Source organism: Ilyonectria robusta (assembly GCF_021365365.1).
Source record: "Ilyonectria robusta strain PMI_751 chromosome Unknown BGZ61scaffold_16, whole genome shotgun sequence".
NCBI lineage: Eukaryota > Fungi > Ascomycota > Sordariomycetes > Hypocreales > Nectriaceae > Ilyonectria > Ilyonectria robusta.
The window spans coordinates 420587-437045 of NW_025764450.1; the positions used below are offsets into that span (position 1 = coordinate 420587).

The following is a 16459-nucleotide window of genomic DNA, read 5'->3' on the forward strand; positions in this document are numbered from 1 at the left end:
CAACAACCCTACTGCTCAGCCATTGCATCTTCTAGTACTGGGTGTAGTGCTAAATGTGTGCTATTATTTGTGACCAATGCATGGCCTTGATCTATTTGATGACGTCAAGTAAAGTCGAAAAGAAACCACATAGATCTCTCCATGTGTCGAGCCGGTGTTAGTTGGTTGGATCTTGGTCGCAAGCCCGAACTTGAGCCATCCACCAATAACTGAACAATCACTTGGACGCTGAGCGATGATGCAATATTAACCTGACATTTAATATTAACATAACCAACTATAGAACCATTATTTTACCGAATTATAACCCCGAAACCCATAACCCATGACAAAGGAGAATACTACAGGGAGCGTATACAAGCATTTCACAGCTGATCATTACACCTTCACACCATTTCCAGTCCAAGTCATCAATACACCAACCACCACTCCCTGGCAGAGTGGATGACATCAAAGCCACCAGCCACAGGGAGTTTGCAAATCGGTCCCTTGTACACCACGGAATCGTTGACGTCTCCCTTCAGCTTCCAATCTCGGGGCGCAAGATACTTGCCATCGAGAGACTTGTCGCCGCCGCTGCTCGCCCACTGGTCGAACGCCGGGACCTCGAGCTGCAGGCCCTTCTTGAGGCGGGTGTACAGGTCGCTGATCTCGCCGATCGACTTGGTCCACTGGCCCTGCATCTGGTGATGGGCCGCCTTTAGCAGCTCCAGATGCAGCCTGGCCTCGCCGGTGAGACGAGTGCGGTCCGGATAGCCGCCGCTGCCGTCGGGCTTGTGGAAGGCTGAGCTGATCTCGCGCAGCACGGCCTCGTGGACGGCCATGGCGTTGGATGGACGGTTCCTGGAAGCGTAGAGACTGGCCAGGAGTCGAGACACATCGAGAGTCTGCTCATCGAGGCGGCTACGACCACGGCGCAAGTTGTAAGAGATGAGCTCGGCCGTGTCGATGGCCTCCCTGACGTGCTTGTTTGCGTACTGCGCGTGCACCAGCATCTTGCCAATGTTGAGCACGACTTCGGGCGACCAGCCACGGGTCTTCTGCACCGCCTCGCGAGACCGCCAGAGACGGGCGAGAACCGTCTCCAGCTCGCCATAGTTGCCCTGGGCGCCAAGGAGGCGGATCAGGCCGGCCACGTCGGCGAAGCGCAGGGTGATGATGTCGATGTTGGCCACGCGGAAGGCATCCAGAACATTCGCCATGATCTCGCGCGACGTCGCCAGCATGCTCTTGTGAAGAGCGTCTTCCTTGGGGAGTCGCGGGTGCGGCACGTCAATGCCCGCCATGAACTCGGCCAGCTTGTAGCCGAGCTGGATGCAGCTGCGCCGGTGGTAGAGCTTCTGCGCGCTGGCGAAGTGGAAGACGCAGTGGGCGACCTGGTGAGCCGAGTGGAAGTCTCCCTCGTCCAGCAGCCGCTTCACGCGGTCGTTGCCAGCCTTGCAGGCGAGAGTTGCAAAGTCCAGCTTGGTTGCGCCGCGGTCCTTGTTGAGCTCGAGCAGCAGTGCTACGTAGAAGATGTGGATGTGCTTGTCGCTGGTGGACTTGAAGTAGACCTCGTACTTCTTCTTGAACATGCCAAAGAGCTTGGCGTCGAGCGTGACGATGAGATGGTGGCGCTTGGTCTCCTCCCAGAAGCACCGCAACTTGGCGCCGCACTCCATGATGATCTCCAGGTTCGTCTCGTGCGTGATGACGCGGGTGTACTCCTCGTACAGAACCGACTCGAAGATGATGTTGGCCATGATCTCCGTGTACGAGGTGACGCACTCCTCGCCGTAGAGCACCTGCTCGAACGCAATCAGGAACACGAAGACGACTTTGCTGACATGGGCGTCTAGCTTCAGCGTGATGTCGGTGCACGGCATGTCTCCTCGGAAGATGATGAGATGGCGGAACTGGCGAAGCAGCTCGTGTCCCTCCTTGACCAGGCCGGCGTGCACGTAGATGGAAGCCAGCGAGATGGCGGCGTGGAAGAGACTCACAGTCACCGTCAGCGTCGTGATGATTTCCGTGACGGAGATCTGCAGCAGCTCAATGATGCGCAGGTGAGCCTCCTTCGTACCGATCTTCTGGTACAGGATGACAATGTCCCTGAGCACCAGCAACGTCGACTCGTGCCAGCAGCCCAACTCGATCTTGAGATGCATGTACGTCTCGATGCAGACCTGGATGGCACGGTCGAGAGGCAGATGCTTGCCGTGTCCGTGTCCGCCCTTGCCCGTGGTGATGATTTGAACGTACATCCTGGACAACCGCTTCTTGACAGTGTGGACAGTCCGCTCAGTCACGGTAGTAGTGGTCGTCTTCGTCGTCGTCGTACGCTTGATGACCTCCTCGTAGATGGTGACCGACTCGTGGTAGTGCTCCTCGTGCTTCTCACACATCTCGGCGAGCGCGATGAGTGCCAGGATAAAGGCCGACGAGTCGCCACCGCAGATGACAGTTACGACCTTCTTGTACTGGACACAGATCTCGTAGAGGACAGAGAACTCGACCTTGGCATGGAACTCCAGCACGTAGACGTACTTCTCGTAGAGCTCGATGATGATCTCCTCGCTAAGAACGCAATCGCTGTGGTGGTGAACGACAGTGTCCCAGAGAACCACGCAGATTTGGCGCAGCTCAATCCACATCTTGCGATGGTGGTAGTGGCGGCAGAGGAACATGGCAGCCTCGAACGCGTCGTGGTGGCAGTGATTGATGCCCTTGTTGAGAATAGTGACAATCTCGAGATAGTACTCGTACGCGTCCTTGTGGCCCAGCATGTGGCAATGGCCTCCGAGCTTGTACAGCATCTTGATGGTTAGGTGGTGGCCGTGGCCGAGGTGCTTGCGGTATCTGCCCAGGACTTCGATGTAGATCTCAATGACCTTTTCGTGGCGGTGGTGCTCCTCGTAGAACTCGACCAGAACACAGATGGCTTCCTCCAGGACCTCATCGTCGAGCTTGCAGGAGGCCAGGCAGGCGTAGTAAATACGCAGGTGGATGTGCTCAGCCTGCTCAAAGAAGCCTCGGCGGTGATGGCAGTGGGCCAGGCGACGGGCTACGAGGATGGTCTCCTTGATCCAATGCTCGCAGAGGGTGATCTTGACGTCGGTAGTGAGAATGGCCTTCCAGGTGATCTCGAGAGTCCTCGTGATGATGATCTCGGCCTGCGCCCAGTTTGCGTTCTTGATGTAGATGGCGATCAGGGCCATGCAGGAAGAGAAGAAGGCGTGGTCAACCGTGGTCTTCTTGCAGCGGGTAAAGTGCCTCTCAAAGATCTCCTTGACAATAGTCTCCGTGACCTCGGTGGTGGTCGTGGTCGTAGTCTTCTCCGTGATGGTGGTCTCCGTGATTTCTTCCACCACCTCGGTGATGATGATGGTGGTTTGCTGAGCCTCGTCATCATCGTGTCGGCCGTGGTCCTTGAACCATCCAAAGACCTTGATGAGGATCGAAATGGTAATGTCCAGTAGCCCGAAGGACCTGCACACAGTTCCAATCTCTCTGATCAGGATGATGAGGGTCTCGACCTCGCAGACGTGGTGCTCGTACTCGGCCCAAAGACAGATGAGAATGGTGGTAGCCTCCTCGATACGCTTCATCTCGCGCAGGAACACGACGTACGCCAGAGCGATCTGGATTCTGGCGATGTGCACTTCCAGGCTGACATTGACACGGGAAATGATGCAGATGCGACGCCAGAGGCTGAGGTAAAGCCTCTCGGCGAGGTAGAACTTGCCGCAGACGACGTACGAACGAGCCAGTCGAATCAGCATGCGAATGCAAAGCTGATCAGTAACCTCGAGCTCTTCGCTAGTCTCGAAGATGAGGTCCTCCAGCTCTCCGATGTTCTCCTCAGCGTCTTGGCCCTTGAGAACAATGTCCAGGTTTCCGAAGAAGGCGCCCATTTCCTTGGCTGGGCCGGAGCCTTTGCCAAATCGAATGATGATGATCTGGTAGAGCTCTTTGTAGATGACCGTGGCGTGGTGCTCTTCATGGATATCAATGTAGAACTTGGCTAGGATCCTGTACCATGAAATCACCTCGTCGCTGGAGGAACCGTGCCTGTGCTTGCAGATCGTGATCATGACACGAATCATCTCCTCACGACAAGTGATGATTTCGGTGCGCTTGGTGATGACAATGGTCTCCGTCCAGGTCAGGAAAAGAGTGGTGCAAGCAGCGACAATGGTGCTGGTGCTGGACAGAATGACCTGACCAAGCTTGACGGCGCGGTAGAAGTAACCAGCTCCGCAAACGGGAGAGTCAGAAATGGTGACATGGACATGGCCGAGAGTGATGAGGGTCTGGAGGACGGTGATGTGCTCCTTGCCGAAGCAAGTCTCTCGGACCTTGAGGGCAAGCTCGTGGAGGTCGAGCATCTCCTGGCCAGCGTGGTGTCGGCGCCAGCATGATCTCTCGAGCAGACCGAACATGAGAGACTCGGGGAAGATCTCGCGGAAGCCCTTGGCGAGCTGGACATGGCCCTTTGAGTCGACGAGACCAGACAGTCGGAAGTGAACCATCCAGTTTCTCATGACATATCCCAAGAAGCGATGCGAGTTGAGGACAGCATCGACAGCCTCGTCCGCAAGCTCCTCGGTCAAGAGCTCCTGGTCCATGTCCAAGTTCAAGCGAGCATACAGAAGCATTCGCAGCGTCAGCTGCAAGTGGGCGTCATTCGCCGACAGCAGCGACTTTCCCAGCAGAGAGTGCATGTGCGCGCGGACGACGGGGCTGCGGAAATGCAGCCGGCCGCCGCGGATGACGACCAAGTCGCCGCACTGCTGGGAGACGATCTTGAAGATGTTGACCGCGGAAGCGGCCATGGCGTGCTTGTGAAGATCAGTGGCGAGAAGCTCGGCGGCCTCGACTACTGAGAAGGGCTCGGAAGTGACGAGCATGAAGGACAGGAGATGCTGCAGGAGCTCGTTGTGCTTCAGGTTCAGCTTGCCCACAACATCGCGGAGGATGGTGGGAACGTCGGGGGAAATGGACCTAGCAGCGGCCCGGAACGATTCACACGATTCTTCCTTGACCAAAAGGCGAGCAGCGTAGAATGCCCACAAGAAGTTGCCGTTGGCCTTGGCCACAAGGTCATCCATGAGCTTCTCGGACTCTTCGAACTCCATTCCGTGGTAACACCCGGAGAGAGTCTGGCGAAGGTGGACTCTGATATCATCGTTGACGTGCGCCTTGGTGATGGAGAGATGCTTGCACTTGTCGCTCAGGTGCGAGATGGGCCGGGAGAAGGTGATGACCCTGGTGCGCGACAGCTTGGACACGCACTCTCGCAGCTTCTTGTGGAAGCCGAGCGCCTTGTCGGCACCGATAGATGTATCATCACAGCCATCAGTCATGATGACGATGGATGCATCGCCATGCTCCGACGCCTTGAGGCTGGAATGAAGAATCTGCCAAAGAGCGTCTTCGAGCTTGCCAGCGTCGTGGCGCTTGGAGTCTTCGCGGAAGGCTCGGACAAGCTCGCCGTAGAGTACAACATCGCCGACGTTGCGCTCGAGCAACTGGAAGAGGATACTCTTCACAAAAGCCATAGAGGTGGCCTCCTTGACCGAGTCATAAGCTGAATCATGTTAGTATTGGAAACCAAAATTGAGGCTGGATACTCACGGAAGTTGTAGGTCAGAACGGCATAAGACCTGTGGTCGAGGGGGCGAGCTAGCCTCTCTTGAACCCATTCAGCGAGCACAGTCTTGCCAACGCCTTTAGAACCAGTGATGCTGAGCACCTGCTCATTGCTGTCAAAGAACTGAACCAAGGTATCCTTGATCCAGCTGCAGGTGTCCTCAGAGCGGTCGAGCTGCTCCAGCACCTCGTCATACACAGTGTTCCTGATGGAAGGCCCAAACGAAGGCTGAAGCTTCTCGGTCAGCCATCTGAGATGGGACCCTTGGTCGCCGAGCCTGTGAGACCAGACGTGGTCGCACAGAGCGTTCTTGGACTGCCAGACATTATCAATCTGGAGGCCAAAGGCGCTATCAAAGCTGATGGTGGTGGTCTGGCCAGCCTTGAGGCCGCTGATTCTGTGCTTGTAGTGCGAAGCGATGTGACCGACGAGGTGGATCATATCACAGAAGATGTCTGCAGCCTTTTGCTTGATGCTCTGGGGCATGCGCTCTAGGTCTCGGATCTGACGGATGTTGGAGAGCAGCAAAGCCAATTCGTAGAGGGCAGTGAAGGTCGGAACGAGGGCCTTGGCCTGTCCATGGCCGATCTGGAGAGAGGACGTCAGTATGCTACGTTGACACAAAAAAACCTGGTAATATGGGAAGGAAACAACATACATCAAGCAAGACTTGGCAGCTTGCCAACGCTGCAGCAGCGGCATCCTGAGACCCAGATGCAAAGGTCTCAATCTTGGCTCCGAAGAACCAGATTTGGAGTCCGAAGAACTGGGCAGTGCTGAGGACGCGGTCCCAGTCACTTCCCCTTCGGGGCATGTTGATTAGGCGCTCATCTGAAATGAATTGGAGATAGGAGCGCAAGTCCATCTCCTTCACGAAGGACGGATTGTAGCCAGGGAGCTTGCAGATGTACTCCACAACATCCCCGGTAACCTTTCTCACTCGCGTGAAGCCATTGAGAGGGGACACAGGGCGGGTAGTCACGGTGAGAGCATCGGCGGGGACTGCTCTGGAGATGGGCGAGGATTGTGAGGATGCCACCGTGGTCTTGGTCTCGCTCTCGACATCGGAGAGCTCCTTGACACTGACGGAGATGGCCACTGACTGGGCCTTGGTGGTGCCATTTGTCAAGCCTGGCGAGGGCTCCGAAAAGCCCTTCTGGATGGTTTCCATGGCTTCTCGAGACGACGAACCGTCCTCGGTGACGTCTGATATGAGGGAGGAAGAATTCGAGTTCTTGCGCTTTCTCCGGACTGTGTTGCGAGAGAAGTTAGTGTTTGATACCACAACATGTAAGGGGGGGTCGGCAATGGAAACGTACTGTGAAAGGTCTTCCGCAGCCCAAGCATACTCGCCTTGGATGCCGAGAAAAGGCAGAGATTTGGACGGAGTTGGAAGGGTATAAATGGTTGAGCAGTTGTCTGGTCGGTACTGTCGGCAGAGAGGAGAAGCCGGGGAGGGCCGCAGGTCATGGGTTATAACTCCACTTCTTGGCAACTAGGCGGGAGATCACACGCAGGGACCTGCATAATGGGCTTGCGGTCCAGGAGCCGATGAGGAGTGGCAAATTCAGTTGTGTCGCGCAGTTCCGTCCGTAACCAGTCTGGAAGGTGAAGCGGCGTGGCATAGTCGTAGCTGAGAACCACCACTGTCTCACAGCCATGGCCTGATTGGGCGTTCACTGGCGAGGCAGGCAGCCACAGGCAGGCCCAGAGTGTGTGATATGAGCGGCATGGTGCAGGCTAACCCAGATGGATGCCAGTGTGCCAGTGTAAATACTATGTATCAGATGTAAGTCAAGTTTCCAATAGTGGCGGATGCATTCTTGATTAACATGGCTGAGCCATCACCACTAGACGGCCCAAGCGGGCTAGCAGCAACCGATAGCTGGGGGCACTATCGGAGTGGATTTGCGGGGCCGCCTGCGGACAGCTGGACCGGTTCAGGGCTCCCTGCAACGCCCTGCAACGCCCTGCAACGCCCTGTAAACTCCTTGCAGCTCCCTGCAGCTCCCTGTGGCTCCCTGTAACGGTGGCTTGGCAGGGCCGCCATTTCTCCCAATTCGGCTCAATAGTCTCTGCTCGACACGCTTGTGGCTGGCTGGACGAGGCGATTCTGGGCTGAGATGGTGGAGAAGCTCGAGGATTTCGATACGGGGGCATCGGGGTCGCTGGGGCACGGCGGCCACTACTGCAGATGGTTCCTGGGACCGAAGCTGTAGGTGTAATGTAAGGGTGCCGCGCATGGCAATAGGGGGGCAATATGGGGATGTCTTGTTGAGAGGACGACGTGCTCCAGTCCGGGATCCATCTGCGATTATTCCTTATCCTCTACTCTACCTATGCTGCGGAACTCGGAACTGTACAGCTGACGCTCGGTCTAGATAGTCTCGATCTTCCCGCCGTATACTTCCAATAGTTTCAGCTAGCCTCGCAACACCCGCCGCGCGTTCCGGTGGAGCGGCTTACTCTCTCCACGGGGGCCTCGAACCTGGACACGTCCGAAAACGTGCGCGATTGATCAATTCGGGTTTCAGCTTTAAATAGGGCGAAGAGTGTAACCCAAAAGGAGGAACTGCCAAGGCACCTCGCGCACGCCTCGGCGCGGGAGGCGTCTTTCCCACGCCCGTGCCAGTTGAGGCGGCCACCAGTAGGAGTATTGGCTCCGGGATTTGCGTACGGCTGAACAATTAAAGAGGAAGCCATGACTATTCAGCTTTGGAAACGGATAATCTCTTCCAGATGTATCCGTAGAGTGTAGAGTTCTGAAGTGGCAGTCTCGCAATGGCACTGTGCACTCAGCGTCCAGCCATGGCCTATACAGTGCAAACTACTCAATACACGGCACTCAGATAAGCTACCTCCCACCAGATGGCGCCAGCTGCCGGCCACCCGCCACATGCTCCACCAAAGCGTATCTCAACTCCAGGCGTTTAATCTCCTCATCTCCTCCACGACCCGGCATGAAGAAGTCCATCGCTTGCGGCGCATGTCGTTCCTCGAAGCGAAAAGTGAATCCCTCCACACCTCACGTGCCCGCCGCCGTCTCGGAGAGGACCCATCGCTAATTGTCGCACTGTAGTGTATTCACTCGGGCGGGCCCCCCTGCAACCGGTGTCGGGATCGCGGCGATGAGTGCATCTTCCCGCCCAAGGGCACGTCCTTCATCTTCCGCCGGCCCAGGACAGAGCGAGGCCGCGATGGCGATGGAGCTGCGCTCGCCGGAGCAATGTCCCAGCTTCACGGGCCGCGACCTGATGAGTGGCTCGAGTCGCGCTCCAAGATCCTGGCAGGCGTGGATCCGTTCGAATATCTGACGGATGAGGTCAAGAACAGCTACCTGCGCTGCTCGTACAAGTGGTCGTTCCACCATATCCCAAACCTCCTCATCGGCATGCGTGAGAAGAACCTGGATCCTTTGCTCATCTGGGCAATGCTAGCAATCACCGTTCGGTACGTGCCATCGGAGTGTCCTGCGAACTCGACGAAATATGCCGCTGACTCCATCCAGATTTTCTCAAGCAGCCCCACCGGGCTACTCCAGCCAAGTCCAGGCGAGCAACACCTTTGCCAACCATGCGCGGACCTTGGTCCTCACTCTGGTGGATCAGCCAACTCTCCAAAGAGCGCAGGTTCTGCTCATGCTCACGGGACATTCCTGGGGAGCTGGAGAGGGCAAACGAGCATGGGTGTACCTTGGAATGGCTGTGAGAATGGCTCAAGTTTTGGGTCTCTTCGAAGAGCCTCCTCCGCCCATGTCTCGTACCCATTTTATCGAGGCTGAGGAGAAGAGGCGGACAGCTTGGACATGCTTCCTCATGGATAGTCTGCTTAGTGGGGGCAAGGGTCGTGACAGGATGCTATCTGCCGAGAAGATGCGCATTCAGCTCCCCTGCCACTCTGACAACTTCAATTTTGGAGAATGTGTAGTCTGCGAGAGGTTGGACGGTTCGCGGCCTGAGAATACGGTACTAGCCACTCATGGAAGCCTCGGAATCGTCGCACACAGCATGAGGGTCGCGGACATCTGGGGAGCCGTCGCCAAATGGGCTTGCACATCCCATGACGCCAACCAACCGCCGTGGCAACCCCAGTCAGAGTTTCAATATCTCCTTTCCCGGCTCAACTTGTGGAAGGAATCATTACCAAAGAGATTACAGTATGACCTCTTCATACTACGGGCACATAGCGTGTCGAATCAGGGCCAGGCATACTGCTATATGCATTGCATTTACTTTATGAGCGTCATCTTTCTCTACCGCTCGTACTTGCCAGAAGTTGAAATGCAAAAGGCCAGGGTTGGAGATCGCGAATGGGACCAATGGTCAACATGGTCAAGTAAGGAGCTGGTGCAGGTTGCTGAACAAGTTTGCGAGATGCTTCAAGAAATACGAGCATTCGGACTCTATTTCCTGCGTGGCCTCGTTCCTTGGATCGGGTTTACCATTTACACGGCTGTTGGGACTTTGCTCTATTTTTACCACTTTCCCAATCCTGGAGACAGCCCGAATCAGATTGAGAACCGCCGCGAGCGGATTGTCGAAGGTCTCCTCTTCCTGAAGGACATGAGACAAGCCTGGCCAATGGCCGATACTTGGGTTTGTTCCATCTTCAATTTTGGGTTTCTCGAAACTGACATTCCGTTCAGCGCGAGAAGATTCAGGCAATGCAGCTTTTCTACAGTAGCATCAAGGCTGAGGGCGACCAGGCCGTCACTCCAAGTGAAAGACGAGAGATGCGCAATGCCATTATTGATTATGGCGCTCTCCAGCCCGATCCTGTCCGCCAACCAGACATTGAAAGCAATGACGATTCTGTAAGATCCAAATCTAATGTGCCTGCCATGGTGGTCGTTGGCTAACAAAGAGTAGATGGCCGACGTCGAGAGTGTCTCTCGATCGGACGAGGTAGAGTTCAACACACAAGGGATAAACTTTATTTCCCCTGCAGATATTGACCTTTTTGATACGAATATGGAATTTGGAAGCACGATGCATGCCGCATTTGCTGATACGACACAGGGGTTTTGGGAGAGCTTTCCCGGAAGCATGGATATTCAAGCTGATCTAACGGTACCACACGAATGAAGTGAAGGGACGAGGCTCACTGAGAGCCAGTGAATACTTGACGATATTTCGATCTATGACGATTTCAACGATTTGTAAAATTATACACTCAGCTCTCTTTTGTTTGGCCAAAGAATAGGTGGCATGACAGCGTCGTGAATAATCACCACCACATTCACCCACCCCGCATCCGACGTCGGTTGGATTTAGGCTAAATTGGCGCGCGGCAGACTTGTTGAATAATGGACATATAACCACGGCATGCGCTCTTGGATCATGGCAACATCTCTACACATTCAAAACTCGGTGGTTGCTACAATGTCGTTGACCAGAAATCCCATCCTCCCAGGGTTCAACCCGGATCCCTCAATCCTAAGAGTTGACGATGACTACTACATCGCTACTTCGACTTTCGAGTGGTACCCCGGTGTGCAGATTCACCATTCTAAAGATTTGGTCAACTGGGACTTGGTTGTGCGCCCGCTAAATCGCAAGAGCCAGCTTGATATGCGTGGTGATCCCGACAGCTGCGGAGTCTGGGCTCCATGTCTCACTCACGATGGTGACAAGTTCTGGCTTGTCTACACAGACGTCAAACGAAAAGACGGGTCGTTCAAAGACGCCCACAATTATATTGTCCATGCCCCTGCCATCACGGGACCTTGGTCCGATCCGATCTATGCCAATTCTTCTGGCTTCGATCCTTCATTATTCCACGACGAGGACGGCCGCAAATGGTTTGTCAACATGCTCTGGGACCATCGCCGACGACCCCTGCTCTTTGCCGGAATCATCTTGCAGGAGTTTGACCCAAAGGCAGAGAAACTCGTTGGACCCAAAAAGAACGTCTACCAGGGAACGGACCTGGCGCTTGTCGAAGGCCCGCATCTCTACAAGCGAAATGGTTGGTACTACCTGTTGACGGCTGAGGGAGGCACAGCATATGAGCACGCGTGCACACTGGCCCGATCTCGCGATATTTGGGGCCCTTATGAAACACATCCGCAGAAACATATCCTGACGGCTAAGGATTCCCCGTTTGCAGCCCTGCAAAAGTCCGGCCATGGAGACATTGTTGAAAGCCCAGACGGCAAGACCTATCTGGTTCATCTGACTGGACGGCCAACGGGCCAGAACCGCCGGTGCGTCCTAGGGCGCGAGACGGCAATTCAAGAAGCATACTGGGGCGACGACGACTGGCTTTACGTCAAGAACGGCCCGGTGCCCAGCCTTTTCGTCAGCCTGCCAGGTACCCGGGATGACGCCTCGTACTGGGCGGAACAGAAGTACACGTTTGAAAACGGGTTGCACAAAGACTTCCAGTGGCTTCGAACACCCGAAACCGAGCGGATATTTTCTTGCGAAGGGGGAAAGTTGTCCTTGATTGGGCGTGAGGCTATTGGGTCTTGGTTCGAGCAAGCGCTGGTGGCACGTCGCCAGGTGCACTTTTCGTACGACGCCGAGACCGTGGTCGACTTCTCGCCGTCGGACGAGCGCCAGTTCGCTGGCCTTACCGCCTACTACTGCCGGTTTAATTTTTTCTACCTGACCGTCACTGCGCACTCTGACGGCCAGCGAGAGTTGCTCATCATGAGCTCCGAAGCCTCCTGGCCCGAAGGCGCTCTTGAGGCCCCAGGGAGCCAGGCGATCCAGATACCAAACGAAGGCAAAGTGAAGTTGGCTCTGGCGATTCGCGGGCAGCGGCTTCAATTTTCTTACGGGCTGGAGGGGGGCGAGATGACGGAGATTGGGCCGGTTTTTGACGCCTCGATAGTCTCGGATGAGTGTGGCGGACATCAGGCGCATGGGAGTTTCACGGGTGCGTTTGTGGGCATGGCTTGCTCTGACCTGAATGGAACGGCGCTCGAGGCTACTTTTGATTACTTCACTTACCGGCCAGCGCATGATGCCACGGATCGGTATGATCCTTGAGTGGTGGACATGTGTTCAGAATGAAGACTGTAAATATTCAGGATATATTTTGGTATTTTACAAAATTGCTAAACTAGAATCGCCACCAACGCCCTGAGGCTGACTTAGTTGATGCCAAAGGCCTCCTTCGCCCGCGTCAAGTACGCTGTTCGCTCGTCGGTGAGGGTTGTCCCGATGCAATCCATGTAGGACTGGAAGCCGGTATCAATGTCCGTAGCGAGCCCTGTGAGAACGCTGGCCTCGCACTGAGTGGTGATGAACCAAGGGCCGCTGCCAAAGTTGTACTCGTCGGGGGTGACGAGAGCCAGGATCTCGTTGAGCTTGTCATCGGAGAGCCCGTCGACCGAGGAGACGTCGGCAACCTTGTCCTTGACGCCGTCCAGCGACTTGGCGTACAGCAGGTTGTAGGCGGCCATCTGCATGTTGGCGGTGCCCTGGCCCGGCCGGCCTGGCGAGACGTTGTGCTTGTAGGCGAAGTCGACGGACTCGAAGGCCATGAGGGCGACGATGGCGGCCATCTGGTTGACGTTGTAGATGCCGTACTTGCACATGGCATTGGCGATCAGCGGCCCGGCCTGCGCGGCGGTGCGGCATTCCGTGTTGGCCGCGTCGCAGCTCTCGGAGCCGGGTGCGATCTCGGCGATGATGGTGGTGGCGTTGAGGCTGCCCAGGGCCACGCCCGCAAAGGCGAGGAGCAGGGGAGAAATGGCAGAGAACTTCATGATTGCAGAAGAAGGTGAGGTATTGAGGATGTGATTTGAAGGGGGTATCGTAAATAGGCGGCGAGGTGACAGTTATATATGTCTTGTCTTGTCCGACCAGGCTGAGCGCTGAATGAAGGTGGCGGTTGCAGGTGTGCAGTGCAGGTGCAGCTTACGCTTGGCACGACAAAGAATGAACAAAGATAGACGCGAGCCAGCCGCAGCGAACAAGGTACAGGGCACAGTGAGTGGCTGAGCGGAGAAGAACAGAAAAAAGAGTGAATGGTACACTGGTCGGTATGCTCCTGGCAGCGAGAATGAAGGGAACGGCAGCGGATGAACTGAAGGCGTGAGAGAGGCAGGGTGGAGAGGCTGGTTCTTAAACCCTTCATTCCCGAGGTAGGCCTCCATCGCCCGCCCATTAGTTTTTTTTTTTCTTTTACCCCTGAACCAAAGCAGAGCCGCACGGCGGAACGACACGAGACGAAACGGCGCGGGGGATAATTGCTAGGTCGTCTTCATGCGATCGCCAATGAAGGCGCATTCTGCTGATCCCCTGAGAAACACAAGCACAGCTGACAACAGGCGGCGGTCGTGGAGGCGGCCAATCACGGCGCGCGGCCCGCTGGGAGGCCACCGACTGTGAAACTGGTTTGCCCGGCCCAGGCTCCAATCGTGTTAGTGCGTGCGGCGGGTTTGTGTGCGCGGCGTTTGTGAATGGCGGGGAGACCGTGTTTCGACTTGTGTTTGTGGTGACAGGCGTCCGCTAGACGGCACGAAACATCCGGACCTGGTGAGTGTCTCCTGAACATGTTGAGCCCCTGGAATGGATTGATCGGGTGGTGTTTTGCGCCTGCGTTCGGATGGGCCGCTGGGTCTATTTCTCGTCGCTTGCCCAGCCCCCAAAAGCGCTGTGATTCTTACGCCCCCAACCATTTATTCTCAGTGGGTCCCGGCTAGCAGACCCAATATAACTGGTCATCAAGCATTTCCTGCGCTGGCCCATCCCGGGAAATCTGCCATTCACGCTGTAGGGTAGCCCGGGCCGTCGGGATGAATTCATCTCGTACTCGTCCTTGAAACATCCGTCATTTATGTCTTGATGCTGTGTAACAATTCACGAATGATGCACATTGCCGCCCAAGGAGATTTGTGTGCCATTCGGCGCAGTAATTGCGGACAATTTGTTGCTGGGTTAATTCTAAGTAGTGTTTGAGTTGTACGAAATACAACTCACTTGTGGAACATCCTCCAAGAGACGTTTTAAGTAACAAAACCACATTTTTACGACTCTTTAATATCAGCAATGTATTAACAATTGGTATTTCCCTAGATATACAAGTCACGCATTCATGTAGTGATGCTTATGATTCGCATTCAGACACCACCTTAATCAAGGCTATTCACTCATTCAAAACTGGTTGATTCAGCGAGGTAGAAACATGGTGAATAGATTCACTGGTTTCAACCGTCAGAGAATACTGTTAATCAAGATTTTCACCAGCTTCTCAATCTGTATAAAGTTCGAGTACCAATCGGTAGGAATCAACACTCACCACCACTCAACATCCCACCATCCAACAGCTTACAACCCAAACTCTACACATCGACTCAGTCACACTTTCTGAACCAATAAAACAACAGCCACCCAAACAGACATAACCCAAAATCCAAGCAAAAATGTCTGACGGACAAGACGGACAGGACGGCAGGCACCCGTTCGACGATTTCGAACCTGGAAAGGCTCCTTACGAGTCAAAGCCCGAACTCATCCCAAGTCTGGGACCCCAACCGAAGAGCGACATGGAGGCTGGCGTAAGCGGCATCCTCAACAAGCTCAACCAGACCACCATCAACGCCCATGCCAAATGGACAATGGTTTCGCAATCTGGGTGCATGACCCTCTGGGCTGCGACCAAGAAGGGAGGCGACGTCACCCTGAAGCCTGTCATCGGCGGCCTCAGGCAGTTTCTGAAGGGACTGTACGCCCTGGAGTGCACCAGTGCCAGCGACAGCATGGTTTGCAAGGGAGTGGAGGTGTGCTTCATGTGGAGATCCGCTCATGAGGGCGATCTCGGCACGTCGACTCCTCCTTGCGAGGAGGAGAATTCGTCGGAGGAGAATTCGTCGGACAAGAAGTCGGACGAGAAGTCGGACAAGAAGCCGGACGAGAAGCCGGACGAGAAGCCGGACGAGAAGTCGGACAAGAAGTCGGACGAGAAGTCGGACAAGAAGTCGGACAAGAAGCCGGAGGTCGAAAAGTAGCGTGGCGATATCATCGCGAATGATGGTGATGCTTTGAGACTCTGGACGCAATGGCTACTCATAGAGTGGAGGTGTGTTTCATGTGGAGATAATCTGATCAGGTCGGCCTCAAAACATGGACTCCCTCTTGCAACGGGTAAAGAAGAGTGGCGCACTTAGGGATCATCTTGATACGCTCGATCAGAGCTATTCAGACCTAACAGTCCGTCTGTTTCTCAGAGCAGTCTCTAGCATTCGCAGTCATCGTCACCTGGTCAAGACTGACCCAAAGACCCTCATTCAGATAGAAATTAAGAAATATTTTTCTTACCACCCTGACCCCTTCTATTCAATGTGATAAAATGGTCGAGATAACCGCTGTGATGCTACTGGCAAGAACAGTTTGAGGTTCTATGATTGACGGTTATGACATGAACATGGATGAATGAATGGATTGAATAATATCAAAACCAAGAATAGTTAAGCCAGGAATTAAATTAGCTACAAAAAGGCATTCGGACATGTATGTCTATTTAGTGCTGCATATAAACTAGTGTCTCACCTTCTTGCAAAGATTCAGTACGGTCCACGGGACCAAGGGCCTGCACAGCTGGCTAGCATCGAAGTTAGACAAGCCTCAAGCACAAGATAGTAGGCGCGACATGTCTTTTTTGTCTACGTTACCCAAGCTGCCTTAGTGAAGAGTAGCCAGTTTGATTGTAAGAACAGTCCGGCTCCGAGAAGTCTAAGAGGCCTTGGTGTTGTGCCTTGTGATCCATTTAGCGATTGGCAGATGGGTAATCAACAATTGATCTCTCGCACCTGTGGATATCACACATGGATGCAGGTGGTCCAAACTCTTCATTGAATCATTTTCTTTCCAGTGA

The 16459-nt window shown here is 54.7% G+C and overlaps 5 protein-coding genes across 5 annotated transcripts; 3 read left to right on the forward strand and 2 right to left on the reverse strand.

The window, feature by feature from the left end:
• Positions 1-250: 250 nt before the first annotated feature.
• Positions 251-7040, reverse strand: BGZ61DRAFT_394949 (uncharacterized protein). Its single transcript, XM_046242909.1, has 4 exons — positions 6952-7040; positions 6291-6883; positions 5617-6220; positions 251-5569 (listed from the first exon to the last, which is right to left on the reverse strand). The coding sequence occupies exons 1-4, from the start codon at positions 6977-6979 to the stop codon at positions 411-413; spliced, it is 6384 nt and encodes a 2127-aa protein (XP_046101475.1). The 5' UTR covers positions 6980-7040; the 3' UTR covers positions 251-410.
• A 1552-nt stretch (positions 7041-8592) lies between these two features.
• On the forward strand, positions 8593-10716 carry BGZ61DRAFT_480590 (fungal-specific transcription factor domain-containing protein; the record flags this gene model as incomplete). The annotated part of the gene is made up of 5 exons (XM_046249210.1): positions 8593-8640; positions 8712-9082; positions 9141-10227; positions 10278-10445; positions 10501-10716. The coding sequence occupies 5 exons, from the start codon at positions 8593-8595 to the stop codon at positions 10714-10716; spliced, it is 1890 nt and encodes a 629-aa protein (XP_046101476.1).
• A 297-nt stretch (positions 10717-11013) lies between these two features.
• BGZ61DRAFT_495941 (beta-xylosidase) lies at positions 11014-12627 on the forward strand (the record flags this gene model as incomplete). Its single annotated transcript, XM_046250958.1, has 1 exon — positions 11014-12627. The coding sequence occupies one exon, from the start codon at positions 11014-11016 to the stop codon at positions 12625-12627; it is 1614 nt and encodes a 537-aa protein (XP_046101477.1).
• Positions 12628-12655: 28 nt separating this feature from the next.
• BGZ61DRAFT_456066 (uncharacterized protein) lies at positions 12656-13843 on the reverse strand. The gene has a single exon (XM_046246455.1). The coding sequence runs from the start codon at positions 13347-13349 to the stop codon at positions 12732-12734; it is 618 nt and encodes a 205-aa protein (XP_046101478.1). The 5' UTR covers positions 13350-13843; the 3' UTR covers positions 12656-12731.
• Positions 13844-15008: 1165 nt separating this feature from the next.
• Positions 15009-15593, forward strand: BGZ61DRAFT_590371 (uncharacterized protein; the record flags this gene model as incomplete). The annotated part of the gene is made up of 1 exon (XM_046256627.1): positions 15009-15593. The coding sequence occupies one exon, from the start codon at positions 15009-15011 to the stop codon at positions 15591-15593; it is 585 nt and encodes a 194-aa protein (XP_046101479.1).
• Positions 15594-16459: the final 866 nt, after the last annotated feature.